The sequence below is a fragment of the Panicum virgatum genome, chromosome 7K (assembly GCF_016808335.1).
Source record: "Panicum virgatum strain AP13 chromosome 7K, P.virgatum_v5, whole genome shotgun sequence".
In the NCBI taxonomy this organism is placed as follows: Eukaryota; Viridiplantae; Streptophyta; class Magnoliopsida; order Poales; family Poaceae; genus Panicum; species Panicum virgatum.
In genome coordinates, this window is record NC_053142.1 from 30211304 (window position 1) to 30226718 (window position 15415).

At 44.3% G+C, this 15415-nt stretch overlaps 2 protein-coding genes and 1 pseudogene across 2 annotated transcripts; all 3 read left to right on the top strand.

The window, feature by feature from the left end:
• On the top strand, positions 1 to 4310 carry LOC120640850 (probable alpha-amylase 2). The gene is made up of 12 exons (XM_039916770.1): positions 1 to 542; positions 658 to 697; positions 863 to 900; positions 1312 to 1438; positions 1780 to 2006; positions 2114 to 2259; positions 2374 to 2492; positions 2848 to 2936; positions 3015 to 3137; positions 3236 to 3271; positions 3546 to 3644; positions 3796 to 4310. The coding sequence occupies exons 1-12, from the start codon at positions 531 to 533 to the stop codon at positions 3985 to 3987; spliced, it is 1248 nt and encodes a 415-aa protein (XP_039772704.1). The 5' UTR covers positions 1 to 530; the 3' UTR covers positions 3988 to 4310.
• A 1231-nt stretch (positions 4311 to 5541) lies between these two features.
• On the top strand, positions 5542 to 14956 carry LOC120640099 (annotated as a pseudogene).
• Positions 11575 to 13291, top strand: LOC120640852. The gene is made up of 3 exons (XM_039916771.1): positions 11575 to 12338; positions 12421 to 12539; positions 12626 to 13291. The coding sequence occupies exons 1-3, from the start codon at positions 11774 to 11776 to the stop codon at positions 12866 to 12868; spliced, it is 927 nt and encodes a 308-aa protein (XP_039772705.1). The 5' UTR covers positions 11575 to 11773; the 3' UTR covers positions 12869 to 13291.
• Positions 14957 to 15415: the final 459 nt, after the last annotated feature.

Consider the following 15415-nt stretch of genomic DNA (forward strand, 5'->3'; position numbering starts at 1 on the left):
CTTTGCCCTTTTTGACTAATCGTTCGTCCCCAAATTCCCATCCGCCGGCCATCCGCACCCGCAATCGCAGATTCTGCCACACTCGTTCGTCAATCAGGAGTGCAGAACCAGATTGAAGCCGAGTGGGGCAAGCAAAGCTGACTGATTCTTTCCCCACCAGATCAGCAACGGCGCGAACAAATTTGGAGCTCGCAGCCCGCGAATCGTCAGTAGTTCTCGGATTCTCGCCGGCCTCCGGACCCAGCCAGCCGCTCGCCGCCCGCCGCCCGCCGCCCGCCGCCGAGCCTATCCGATCGGCGCGGGCGGTCCCCCGCCACCACTTGGGCGGGCGCGGCCGCCGCCGGGTTTGGGTGCGGCGGATTCCGGGGGGCACCGCCTCGGGCAAGTGGCAGCGCGGCGCCTCGTCGCGCGTGCCCACCCGCGCGGCTACATATCTAGCGGCTTGGTGAAGGGGGTCCGTCGTCGGTTGCGGTGCGCGTTGGGAGTCTCTCGCTGAGTGCGCCGGCTGCTGGAGTTCAGTCTGAGTTTGGATGGGCCAAATGGTGAGTCCACGGCCACCTGCCGTCCCGTCCCGTACTGTAATGCTGTTCTTGACGGCTCGATGCACCGATCGGTGTGCTGGTTCTGACGATGTGCTGAAATGGTGGAGCTGTGCAGGTTTCGGATGATAAATTCGAAGAACAGGCAGCTCGCGATGGTACATTCCCGAACCTTGCACCTTTCCTTATCTGTGTTCATGTCCACGTGGTTAAGTTTGCGGTGTTCAGCGTATTTGCTTCCTACATTCTGTTTGGTTTCTCGGCAGTTTGATCGAGCTTTTTTTCACAAAATTTCGTTGCTGTCTTGTGGATTCTGTTGGCAGGTGGGATCATCAAGAATGGAAGGGAAATCTTGTTCCAGGTGAGAATATGTCTCAAGCATGTCTCTTGCTACCATGCTAAGGATCAAAAGTTCCATGCCTAGAAATGCTACTGGATCGCTCTTCATGTGAAGTAATTATGTATTCAGTTGCGCAAGCACATAAAGAAGCCACTCCAATACAGTTAGATACTAATTGGCCATGGAATGAAGGATGATTCTACTATTTGTTACTTCTCAGTTATACTTTGTCATAAGGAATTTCTATCTTTGGTCACCTACTGGGATAATAGTTGAATGTTTTTTTTTCCTCAATCATCGATTGTGGTTGAATGTCAGCATTTCCTGCATGACTCCAGCAAGCAACATGACTATGCCCTTTGTAACAGCTAAAATGCAAATTGAACAAACAAACTATGTTTTCTTACATAATTCCCTTCGGCTATGTTTTAGGCTTTTAACTGGGAATCCAATAAACATAACTGGTGGAATAAGTTAGAGGAAAAAGTAGCTGATCTGGCAGAATCTGGGTTTACGTCAGCATGGCTTCCTCCACCAACTCAGTCATTATCTCGAGAAGGTAAGCTAGGCTGTGTTTAGATGCGAAAAGTTTGCGAAAAGTGAAGCTGAAAAGCACTGTAGCACTTTTCGTTTGTATGTGGTAAATATTGTCCTACCATGGGCTAACTAGGCTCAAAAGATTCATCTCGCAACGTACATCCAAACTGTGCAATAAGTTGTTTTGTTTACCCACATTTAGTGTTCCATGCATGCGTCATTTGCTATATTTAATGTTTCGATGTGATTTCGATGTGACGGAAAGTTTGGAAACTTTGGAGGAACTAAACACTGCCCTAGTCAACATCTTCTCTTACATGAAGCATAGTTCAGAGATATGAGGCCTGACATGTTCTTTCGCAGGCTATCTACCACAGAACCTGTACTGCCTTGACTCTTGTTATGGTTCCCTGTCAGAGCTGAAATCATTGCTTCATAAAATGAATGAGCATAATCTAAGGGCTATGGCTGATGTTGTTATCAACCACCGAATTGGGACTACTCAAGGATCCAATGGCATGTATAATCGATATGATGGCATCCCAATATCATGGGATGAACATGCTGTTACATCTTGTTCTGGTGGGAAGGTAATTTAATTGAGTTGTTCTTGTTTTGACCTTTTACTTAGCCAGTATCTTGATGCATATTTTCTACTCTTAAGCTGTACATAACTCTGATGCATCTTCGCTATCAGGGGAACAAGAGCACTGGGGATAACTTTGATGGGGTTCCCAACATAGATCATACACAGACATTTGTACGGAAAGATATTATTGAATGGCTGATCTGGCTCAGGAGATCTGTTGGTTTTCAAGATTTCCGCTTTGATTTCACGAAAGGGTAAATAGTCTACTGGCTAGAGTAGTATCCACTGTGAAAGAAATAAACTATCTGCCAACCTAATACTTGGCATTGCTAACATGCTGATTCGTCAACCTCTTTTGCTTAGTGCAGTTATGCAGCAAAGTTTGTGAAAGAATACATTGAGGAATCAAAACCTCTTTTTGCAGTTGGAGAATACTGGGATAGCTGTGAATATAGCCCCCCTGATTACCGATTGAACTACAATCAGGGTAATAGATTTATAATAACATTCTTACTGATTACTTTAGTTAGTGATGCTCTGGCCTAAGCATGCAGGCGTGAGTAGTGACTGCATTGAATTATGACTATTGCTGCAATCTAAAACATTTTCTTCAAAAGATTTCCCCTTTACTCCTGGTCGCCGACTCTAGAAGCTATGCCTGACATGTTGTGGCTAATTTACAATTGCAAATTCAGGGAAGTAATATGATCGTGTTTCTGAATATGAACCAAACGAAGTGTCAAAACTGCTTCCTCAAATTTGAAGCTTGTTTCCTAGCACTGTTTTGATAGTGAATGCTTGCTTGTTTAGTATAGTATACTCAAGTTTCTTTTGCCTGGCAGATAACCACAGGCAGAGGATCATTAATTGGATAGATAGCACTGGAGGACTTTGTGCTGCATTTGATTTCACAACAAAGGGTATTCTTCAGGTCAGGAATGAAATTCCCCTGCAGGAGCAAACATTTGTCTTTAGCGATTCATCTGAGTATTAATGCTGTTTCTATCAGGAAGCTGTCAAAGGAGAGTTGTGGCGGTTGCGAGATCCAGGGGGAAAGCCACCTGGTGTGATGGGATGGTGGCCTTCAAGATCAGTTACATTTATTGAAAATCACGACACGGGGTCAACTCAGGTATAATAGTCCTGTCATCCTTCTTTGGTCTGCACCAGCTTAGCTGTGTTAACATGTGCCAAGTATTCATGTGCTAATAGAAATGCTCACTATTTCAGGGTCATTGGCCTTTTCCATCTGATCATATTATGGAGGTATAGTGAGTGACTCTTTTAATTCTTCGTTTTGACTACTGGGCCCCTAACAAAGAAAAAAGAGAGTTTCTGGCTCCGCCCCTGACTATTATAATCTCATAAAGTTTAATTTCATATGTAACAACTTTAACAGATTATGAATGACACTTCTAAAATTTGATTTTTTTTCATCAACATAGTCACTCACCGAGTCATTTGTTTTATATCAGCTTTCTGTTATTTTTTTAGTACTCCACTGTCTGATTGACACATGTATAATCTGATGGTCTTTTAGGGATATGCATATATACTCACCCACCCTGGCATCCCTGCGGTGTTCTATGATCACTTCTATGACCAGGGATCATCACTTCATGATGAAATTGCCAAACTGGTATGCTGCTTGTACCTTTGTATCAGACCCTTCCATTCCCTAGATGCCTTTTCATTAAAGAAAACCAGCATGTAGGAGAAGGGTCACCACACAACAAATGACGAATCCCAAATATGGTGCATGTACTCAGTTTGAAATGCTTTTTATCCAGATGCAAATCAGAAAATGCCAAGACATACATAGCCGTTCGTCAGTCAAAATATTGGAGGCGAAGTCAGACCTGTACTCTGCAATCATTGATGAGAAGTTGTGCATGAAGATCGGAGATGGGTCATGGTGCCCAAGCGAGCCGGAGTGGAGGCTGGCGGCCTCTGGAGACAGATATGCTGTGTGGCACAAGTAAAGCATTCCTCTCCTAAACAGGAGTAATCACCCTGTTAACTGAAGAACACCACGGGAAACATGTCTTAAATGAAGGCTTGTAGATTAACCTGCTTAGAAATACAGTGGCTCATGTGTACGGTAGAGGGCAAACGTGTAATGTAAATTAGAAATAATTGAGATGATGGGGCTATCATAAGTGAATTGCTGCTAGTGGGATTACCTGTATAATAAGAATATATATGTAGGGTGCATATTGTCTGTGGATTATTTGATTCTGGACCTAGAAATTTGAATTATAATCAGAGAATAAAGGCCTTGAGATTTAATTGAATTATTATCAGAGAATCGATGTCTTGAGATTTATTTGAATTGTTATTATAGAATAGAGGCCTTGAGATTTAAATTTGTTTACACAGAGTGCTTAATTCTGACGAGCTTTTACAGTAGTCAAACATCATCTCTGTAGTCTTTTTTTAGGGTTCATCTCTGTAATATTTTTTTAGGGTTCATCTCTGTAATCTTCTTGTGCAACTTGAAGAAATGTTCCCACTTCACAGAGCCTGACAAATCTTGCAAGGGAAGGAAGAACATATCAACACTCTGTTCGCTTCATCTTCACTGTATCCAGTCAACAGTATTTCTCTCTCACACAAAACCAGCACCAGTCAGCCATAGAGATGGCAGCGGATCGGGTTCGGTGCGGGTATCCGCGGGTTTCGGGTTTGGTGTTGGTTTTTCGCCCACGGTTTTCAGGTTCGGGTTTGGGTTTGGTTTCGGGTTCGGTTTCGGGTTTTGGTTTCCACCCGTGGATATCCAATGGATATCCGAAATAAATCATTTGGAATTAAAACTCATGTTTATAATATATTAATGATAACTTGTTTACTTAGACTATTAAATTTATTGAAAGTTGACTCACGAAAATATTTATTATTTGTTGCCTCTTGTTCATACATGTGAATATGTGTATATTTGTCCGCGGGTTTCGGGTATCCATTCGGGTTTCGGGTATCCACGGGTTTGGTTTTGGTGATGGATTTCCACCCGAATCGGTTTCGGGTTCGGGTTCGGGTTTTGATTTCGGGTTTCGGTTTTGGGTGCACGGAGACTCCACCCGATCCGAACCCGGCCCGTTACCATCTTTAGTCAGTCAGCAGTACTTTTCTCTCACAAAAAATCAGCACCAGCCAGCAACAGCAGCCAGCCGAACACAGTGCAAGTCGGCGCCTCCTTCCCTCGCAAGGAGGAGGATATTATTGCAATCCAGTACTCTCCCTTATTAGTTATTCCTCTCCATTCTATTTTTCTTTACGATCAAATCCCCTCCGCTTCTCAAGCTCGCCTTGCTCCAGAATTCGTTATTCTGCCAGCCGAACACAGTGCAAGTCGGCGCCTCCTTCCCTCGCAAGGAGGAGGATATTATTGCAATCCAGTACTCTCCCTTATCAGTTATTCCTCTCCATTCTATTTTTCTTTACGATCAAATCCCCTCCGCTTCTCAAGCTCGCCTTGCTCCAGAATTCGTTATTCTTTCTGGGGGAGAAAGTAAATATCACCCATTCCTTCAAAATAAATGGCGGGATCGGATACAATCCACTCCGGCAGTCCCGGTCTGGCGGGCCCCTCCTTCCCGCCCCCTGACGCCTCACCCCCGATAGCGGCGGCGCCACCGCCGCAGCACGACCACCCCTACACCTCCGGCAGCCTGAGCTACTTCCACATCCGCCTCGTGGGGCCCGCCTCCGCCCTGCTCCTCCTGCGCTCTGACCGCCTCTGCTCCCTCTCCCCCTCCCGCCGCCGGGGCCACCGCCTTCGCCTCCTCCTCGCCCGCCCCCGTCGTCCGCGCGCCCGCGACCTCCTGCTCAGCACATCCGGCTGCACCCTTCGCCTCACGCACCGCTTCTCTGGCGCCGGAGCTCCGAGCGTCAACGGCCGGCCCATCCGCGCGAGGACCCCCGCCGAGCTGGCCGTCGGCGACGAGGTCTCGGTGCTATGGCGCGGCGCCAGATACGGGCTCGTTGTGGAGAGGTTCGTTTCATGCGGAGGGGGTGAGGGTGGTGCGGCTGAGGCGCCAGGGTCTTGCCAGGAGGGGCCTGTGTTTAGTGCCGAGTCGCTGCGGAAGCGGTTCAGGGCGATCTCCGAGAGCGAAGATCCCCTTTCTTTCTTGAGGGATTCGAGTTGTCCAGGAAATGTCAGCGCAGATGCTGGAGTGGAAGAATGGAGGCAGGATGGCGCTGGTGAATTGTGCCTGGAGAACCCAACCAATCCCGTTTCTGAGGAGAATTTGCCGCAAGATGATTGCAATCTTGACCAGGAGAAGTGGGAATACCACCCTGCTGTTGCAAAAGGCGGTGATACTGATGCTAAGTTGTGTCAAGGGAATAAGGGATGCGATGCGATGATGACAATGAAGAGCGAACAGGATGCAGCAATGGCAATGAAGAGCAGCATCATAGTGAGGGCTGCTATTCAGATGGGAGCACATTCTTCTTGAATCGCCTTGCGCGTATTGGATCTCTGTCTGACAGGCGAGCTGAACCACACAGTGGAGTTACACTGCCGCAACTTCTTCATCCCGTGGAGAGTTTGGTGCGAGTATTTATTGCAACATTCACCTCAGATATTTCCTGGTGTGCCTTCCCTCTGCTGTCCGTTTACCCTTTACTTCTAGCATTTGGACATGTGATCGAATTCTTCATTGGAATGCTAATGTTCGTATGGTTCCCAGATTTCTTGACTATTGCAAGATTCCCCAGCATCTGCCTGTGACAATAGCATGCCACAACAAGGAACGATGCTGGAGTGCAAGCAGTGAAAATAGAATGGCAGCCCCTTTTGAAAGCCACCCTAACCTGCTACTAGTGTAAGTAGCGATCTTGGGTACTGTTTAGTTACTGTTTTAGCAGATGACTTGTGCTTCCAATTTGCGAACCTATGTAAGTCACTTAGGCGCAGGCCATTCAGCTAGTCTCATAGTTTTGCATTTGCTGAGCTCTATGGTAGGCCCAAATGGGTGTTTTAATTTTCTTGAGGAGGAACAGTGAATAGTAATGTTGTCATTATTTTTTTTTTCAAGTTACCCCCGGTTCCCTGAAGAGATAGCATTTGGAAAGGATAGAAAGAAGCAAGGTGTTGCATGCCACCATCCAAAGCTCATAGTGTTACAAAGGGAAGACAATATGCGTGTTGTTGTTACTTCAGCTAACTTAGTTCCAAAGCAGGTCAGTTTTTTGCTTCTTTCAAATGCTTAGCTTGGCCTCTATGCATCCTTGCCCAAAAACATGTTTTCTCTTGTTAGTTTGTGTTGCCATGAACCCACGGTATTTGCTAAAGGTTAATTTATGCAGTGGCATCTCATTACAAATACAGTGTGGTGGCAAGACTTTCCTCGTGGGACATCCCTGGACTATGCTGCACTTTTTGGTACAGCTGAGGACCAAAATTCTGATTTTGCTGCTCAATTAGTGTCATTCATAGCGTCCATGGTCAATGAAGTCCCTAGTCAGGCATATTGGATAAATGAGATTGCTAAGTACGATTTTGAGGGAGCTGGTGGCTACCTCATCGCTTCAGTACCAGGCATACACACACGAAGTCCTCCTTATTTGGAGTCTAATTATTTCCTTTCAGTAAGTTTAATCTTACTAATATACTACAACATTTTTTTTTGTAGTTTAGCCCTTTCAGCAAGAATATTAAACATGTGAATGCTTTGTACTAAACAATATACTGTTTACAAGTTCTGTACTTCCTAAGGAAGATACACTTTGGCCTAAGTGAACTTAACCTAAACTCAAAACTAGCCACTGCTTCAGTTAGAATAGAATTATCCTATCTGTGATGTCCTATTTTGTAACTAACCACTATCCATTGTTTTTTGTTGCAGGAGAAACATATTTTACACAGAAAACCTGCACATCAGTGTTTTAAAGGCGGTAAGGCGAGGCGAGGCGAGGCGAGCTGGGTACGCCTGGACGCCTAGGCGACAAGGCGCCACTGTAACCCAAGGCGAGCTGGGTGCGCCTGGACGCCTAGGCGTCGCCTAGGCGACACCTTTAAAACACTGCTGCACATAGAGCGTTTGTTGGTTGTGTTCAAACATCTGTAGTTGGCCTATCCCATCGGTTTCACATGCCATCAGATGCTGGGTCTCAACTGAGAGAATATGCATGGAACTACTGAAGTGATCTTGAGGAACACAAATATACCTGCAGATGCAAATGCTGTAAGTGTCCTTGTTGGTGATCTGGATAAATTTTCTGAGGAAGGTATGTATAGCTCAAAATATGTATTTTGCTGAATGTGGATCCACTTCCAAAAGCTTGTTATGTTTCATTTCTCAGTGCAACAACAACAACAACAACAACAAGCCTTTTTTCCCAAGCAAGTTGGGGTAGGCTAGAGATGAAACCCGAAAGAAATAAGTTCAAGGTTCAGGCACATTGATAGCTAGTCTCCAAGCGCTCCTATCCAAAGCTATCTCTTTAGAAATATTCCAATCCTTAAGATCTCTCTTAACTGACTCATCCCACGTCAGTTTAGGTCTACCTCTACCCCTCTTTACATTATCGACCCGCTCAAGAACCCCATTACGCACCGGCGCCTCATGAGGCCTTCGTTGGACATGTCCAAACCATCTCAGCCGATGCTGGGTAAGTTTCTCCAAAATTGGTGCCACCCCGACCCTATCCCGAATAACTTCATTCCGGACTCTATCCCTCCTTGTGTGCCCGCAAAACCACCGCAACATCCGCATCTCTGCTACACTCAGTTGCTGGACATGTCGCCTTTTTGTAGGCCAACATTCAGCACCGTATAACATCGCCGGACAAATTGCTGTCCTATAGAATTTGCTTTTTAGCTTTTGTGGCACCCTCTTGTCACAAAGGATGCCAGAAGCTTGCCGCCATTTCAACCAGCCAGCTGAAATTCTATGCCTAACATCTTCATCAATGTCGCCATCCTTTTGTAGCACCGATCCTAAATACCGAAAAATATCCTTCTGGACCACCACTTGCCCATCTATACTAACGTCTCCCCCCTCATGTCTAGTCGCGCTGAAATCGCACATCATGTACTCGGTCTTGGTCCTACTAAGTTTGAACCCTTTCGACTCTAACGTGCGTATCCACAGCTCTAACTTCCTATTAACCCCTGCCCTACTCTCGTCAACTGGCACCACATCATCAGCAAAGAGCATACATCAAGGGATCTCACCTTGTATATCCCTTGTGACCTCATCCATCACTAAAGCAAATAATTAAGGGCTCAATGCTGACCCCTGGTGTAGGCCTATGTTAATAGAAAAGTCAGTGGTGTTGCCATCACATGTCCGGACAAACGTCGTCGCATCCTTGTACATATTCTTAATGAGGGTAATGTATTTAGTTGGGACTTTGTGCTTCTTCAAGGCCCACCACATGATATTTCTCGGTACTTTGTCATATGCCTTCTCAAGGTCAATGAAGACCATGTGCAAGTCCTTCTTCTGCTCCCTATATCTCTCCATCAATTGTCGTATTAAGAAAATCGCCTCCATGGTTGACCTTCCAGGCATGAACCCAAATTGGTTTTGGGTCAGTGCAAAATAACAAATTGCTACCTTTATATCTTGTAATTAACAATGACCAATGTCCTCAAGCAGGTTCTGTCCAACTTGGTTTCTTGCCTAGAGAGGTTGCTAAGTGGGTAGCTCCCCTCAGTGACTCAGGATTATTCAATTTCTCTGGATTTATCTACCCTAGAGAAGCCTTGGAGGCTGCATTCGGAGTAACTAATACAAAAGTGCACTTGCTTCTGTCTGTATCGAAGATACATCAGAAAGTTTCTAAGAGACCTTTTTTCTTAAGTTTGCGGTACTATTGTGAAACTTCTCCATGTGTATCCTAAACGCTTTCAATGAAATCCAGGGTCCAGAGTTTTCTCGAATTTCAGGGCTAATGTGCGGCGAGCTTATCCCACCACTGTGCTCACTTATAGCATCCGTGAAGCGGTGCCTTGGACTTTGGCGGCTAGAAGAGGTTTGCAATTTTATATGATTAAATTATGTTGACGAAAGCATATAATTTATAAACTGAACTAAGGTTTGTTAAGCTGATTTAATATTTTTGTTGAAATCAGTGGGTATACTTACTGAAAGACTAAATGACTAATAGTGGTATGAAGCTGATTGATAACTCAAAACCTTTTTTTGGTCACCATCTGTGAGCAAGTTTTCCAATTCTCGATTTCGAAGGCCTTTGCACTAAGCGTTTAACTTTTCTGCACGGAGTCAAGCAACCAATATTACATTTCAGTTTTTTTTTCTCACTGTCACTGCTTGATGCAATTTGGTGCCAGTAGTATGGAGTGAAAGAATTTCACAGGAAACACTTCAATTTCCAAAGGTGCCTTCAATGAGAGCCTAAAACAGAAAAATAAATGTAAATTATAGGAATCAGATCGGCTTTACGCTTATTTCCTCTCGTTTGATCAGTTTGGTTTCTTGGTTTACACTTCATGACCCTTTAGATGCTTGTGTTACTTGTTCATACTACCTGTCCTGTTTACTGATATTAACCAACGTTTTCTAATTCTACTTACACTGATTTCAAGCAGGTATTGTCAAACATCAAGTGGCCTGAAACACTCGAGACTGATTTTATCTACAGTGAGAAAACAATCGATGTTCTATTACTGTAATTTGTTATCGTATTAAGGTTTCTTACTCAAATAAATTATATAATAGGTGCTTCATCCATTGGGACTTCAATTAATCCACAGTTCATTGCAAGCTTTGCTTCTGCCACTAGTAAACGACTCCATCAGGATTTTGACTCTCAAGAGTCTGATCCAGAGGTAATTCTTAACTGTTTCCTGAAGCTTACTGTATACTGCGATATTTTATCTTGATGGACATGATCACTTAAGGGTTCCTTAATTTATCTAGTGGGATTGCTGGACAGCAAAGCATGAGCTGAAGAAGCCATCAATCAGTCTGTTGTTTCCAACAATTGACAGGGTGAAAAAAGGGGCTTGTGGAATTCAATTGTGCCAGAGTTTGCTTTCTCTACCTGAGGTGGATTCTCTTTTGACATTGAAATATTCATCTATAAGAACTCATGACATATGTTCACTACATTCAATCTGGAAAGTCTGCACATTGAAATGGAAGTCATATATTTCTAGTTAGAGAAGCAAGTGCTAAAATACTTTAAAATTTGAGATTGCCCCCTGCGTAGGAGCTCTATGGCATATGACTTTATTTCTCATACCAATCTCACATGATTCCTTTTTGCAGAAAACATGGCAAAGATTGAGATCAACCGGCTTATTCCATGATGCAATCCCTCAATAGTATGCCAGGATAGGGCATCCTATGCATGTTAAGGTATGTTTTGTTTGGGGAATGACCAAGGTTCAAGAAATCGCATTAATCGCAAGATTAATCGCGATTATGCGTTGTGCACCGGGTAAACGCATCGATTACAACTTAATCGAGCATTTAATCGCTGGACGTGTTTAATCGAGTGTGTAATCGCGCGGCCTCGTGTAATCGCTAGAAACGCGCGCGTAACCTGTCGAAAATCGTTGGCGCAGTTCCCACGGGCGCGAAAGCGGGAAGCGGGCGCAAGATTGGCGCGCGGCGCGGCGCGAAAGCGGGCGGGAAAGAATCACGCGCGGCGGGAAAGATTGGCGCGGGTCCGTCGGGTTACCTCTCTGTCGCGCCCTTCCCAATCCATAGCCGCCGCATTTGCTCGTCCACCGCGCCTCCCTGCTCATCCGGACGTCCGCCGTGCCTCCCTGCGCCGCATTTGCAAAGTTTGATGGAAAAAAGAGATGCACTAAGGAAGATGGTGGTTGATCCAAAATGGGATGAAATACCAGATGTGAAGACAAGAAAGGGAAAAGATGCAACAGCCACTATGCTGAGTGTTCCCTTCTGGAAAAGTGTAGCACTTTTCCAGAAGGTTTTTGAACCTTTGGTGAGGCTACTTCGTTTGGTTGATGGGGATGTGAGGCTAGCCATGGCTTTTCTTTATGGTGAGCTAATTAAGGCAAAGAAGGAGATCAAGGAAGCCTTTGGCAATGTGGAGAATAACTACAAAGATGTCATGGCTATTGTTGACAAGAAGATGAAGGACAGATTTGATTCCAGCTTGCATGTTGCTGCATACTTGCTGAATCCATACTACTCCTATAGAGATGCTGCCATCTTTGATGATTCAAGTGCTGTGGAAAAGTTCATGCTTTGTTGTGAGACATTTTTCGAAGGTGATGAAGAAAAAGAGTACTTGGCTGTTAATGAAGATTTTGACAAGTTTCGGACGAAGCAAGGTTCCTTTGGAAAGAAGATGGCAAGAAGTTGTGAACGATTTGAGTTCAACCCTGGTATTATTCTCTTCATTTCAGTAGCCATTTTGCTTCTTCACTCCACCTTAACTAATCTTATTCGCTTCATTTTGACTGTTAGCATCTTGGTGGAGGATCTATGGAGGTGGAGCACCAAATTTGCAACGCATGGCTTCTCGAATCCTCTCATTGACAGCAAGCTCCTCCGGATGTGAAAGGAATTGGAGCACTTTTGAGTTTGTTAGTTACTAAAACTCTGCCTATAAAAATATTGCCATGACTTGTCTCATTTACTAATGTTTATTTCTTCCATTTGTATTCTGTAGATACATACCAAGAGAAGAAATAGACTAAAAATAGAGCGCCTCAACATGTTAGTCTACGTGCAATTTAATACAAGGCTGCTGTCCAAGAAGGAGAAAATCAGCAACAAGAAATCTTATGAAGTCCTCCTAAGCAATGATGCTGCTGAAGCACAAGGTTTTTTTATGAGGGAGGGGATGAACAAGTTTTGGTGGTGTTTAGGGACCCGGATGAGGCTGAGGCTGAAGTTCCTGGAATTGGGATGACATGGCGTATCCTTGGAGATGCAGTGGGAGCAGATGAGCAGCTTCAACCTCGTAGGAGTGGAAGGAATCAGCCTAGAGATTTACATGAAGAAGAAGAGTTCGAATCTGAAGCCGACAGTGACTATGAGGAAGAGCAAATTCCTTTTGAGGATGATGAAGATGAAATACTAGGAGCAAATTCCTTTGAGGATTGAAGCTGCCTGGACTGTGGGCTGCTGCATGTTGTGTTTGCCTATCATATTTTGCTTGATGGTGCATTTGTGCTATGTACTATTAGCTGCTAGCTGCTAGCTGCTGCTATGACTTTTAAGTTCTTATTTTCTTCGTGTTAGAAATTTGAACTATGAACTATGCTATGTCATCATGTGGCTATCTGCTACTTCATGTGGACTGGTGTGCTGCAGGCTGCAGCTGTTAATTTCATGTTCATTGTCATTCTTTCTTTCTTTTCTTGGTCATATTCTATTGTTAATGTCCATCTGTCATCTTTTTGTTTTTTTCATGAACTTAAACAGTTAAACTAATTAGGTTGTTGTCATTTGTGTAGGTACAGTTGCTGTCCAGCAAAGAAGATGGCCAGAGGAAAGAAATTACTGGTGTAAGACCTCTTGAAAACCTCCTTTTTTATTTTTTTGGCAATATTAGTACAAATGATTAATCACGTTTAATCACGATTATTCACGATTACTCTTTTACTGTGCTCGAGCGCGCGCACAGCGCGTAGCGATTTTTTGAACCTTGGGAATGACATAGAATTAAATATTCTTGGCCTTTCTTTAGTTATTGGGAAATTATTGGAAAATAGTCCAAGGTAAATAATGGCAAAGAAATGACACCCAACAACAGTTCTTTCAGACTATTATATGGTTGAAGGCATTGACAGTCTGTTAGAGAAATGGTCCAGTTATGGCTTCAACGGTTCAACCAATGGCTAATGCTCTTGATTTCATCCTTTCTGGATAAGCTGTCTACCATCATCTTGGATAGAAAAAAAAACTTGACCTGCGGGGGGAAGACCGCCCCCCACAGCATTATATTAAAAAGACATTCTCACACAGTTCAAGAAACCTCCGAACCTCTGGCTCCACTCATACATAGCGGCCTGTCGTCTTGTGAGTTCGGCCGGACCCCAGACTATGCTTTGGATATAGGAACAGGCGAGGGGATTTTTTTGTGCAAATCACAGGAGTCTAGCTAACTCCCGACCTGGAGGTTCGCAACTGGATGTCCTACCAACCGGGCTAAAGTCCCCTTTGGATAGAAGCATCCTATGTAACTTCCTTTCTGCTGTTTACCTTGAGTTATTGTTGCATAATAATGATGCTGCCTGAAAAAGTGAAAAGTTCAATTTCTTACATAAACTCCAGCTATGATTGTGACACTATTCTCTATGACAGGTTGCTCAAAGACGCTTTAAGTCGCAATTTGGTGGACACTTGTTCGGCTGGACTTACTGTGGATCTCACAATTTCAGTCCGGCAGCATGGGGACAACTCCTTTCTCCTCCCTCCAAAGCAAATCCTACCGAAGCCAGATCAGCACCTTCTGGCCCAAGGCTGTACATTTGCAACTATGAGCTCGGCATCATACTCATTTCTCCATCACCAGGCAAGTCAAAGCATGGAAGTGAAAGTAGGCACAGTATGGAGGCCATTGACCTACCATTTGCGTGCCTCCACCGCGATACGAGGGGAGCGATAGGCCAGCGACTCGGTTGGCCATGCGAGAGGCTGCGGCTGAAGCTTGTGTTCTGCAGAGTAACGATGTTGTAGACTTGTCAGACGACACTGATGAAGGTGTGCCAGATGAAGATGATGAGCAGGAAGCTGAGCTATCTGATTGTTCTCAACAAGAGAAGGAAGATGAGAAGATTTATGCAGAGACCCTATGGGGGCAGGTCGATTCTTCTCAGATCCAGGAAAAGGATTAGTGAAGTTGGAGTTCGGTTCTTTGTGCAGTCTTACAGATTCAGTTCGTTGAACTAAGTTCAATGGAGATGTGTCATAAATAGAGTACAGTACAGAATGTTGATATGACAGACTGTTTAAAAAGCTGTTCTTGGAACTTCCTGAAGGAGAACAAGTTGTTGTATTCACTCCGTTCGGCTGAAGCAGCAGGCTGCTTCCGGCTGCAGCTAGCTGCCTGCTGGTTGCGGCTAGCTGCTTTCGGCTGCTGCAGCGCAGCCAGCAATTGAGCAGCCGAGGACTCCTGAAGATTTAAAGTCTGATTTCAAGGGCAGGCAAGCACAATCTGAGGACTAAAAAGGCTGCCCGAGCTAGGATTCTACCTTATTACTGAAGCAGATAATGCTGATTCCATTTTTTATTGATTTGTCTGATTAGATTTATGTTGTGCAGATATCATGTAAGTCATTCTTTCGTGTATTGAAAAATTTTGGTTGTTTATGCACAATCATCATTATTCATTAGACGATTGTGCAGCGCTGTACATAGTTTGTTGAATACTCTCTCCGTTCTAAAAAAACAAGTCATCTTAAAATTTTTAAAACAAAATAACAAGACAACAATGACCATGTTTGCCTTTTGA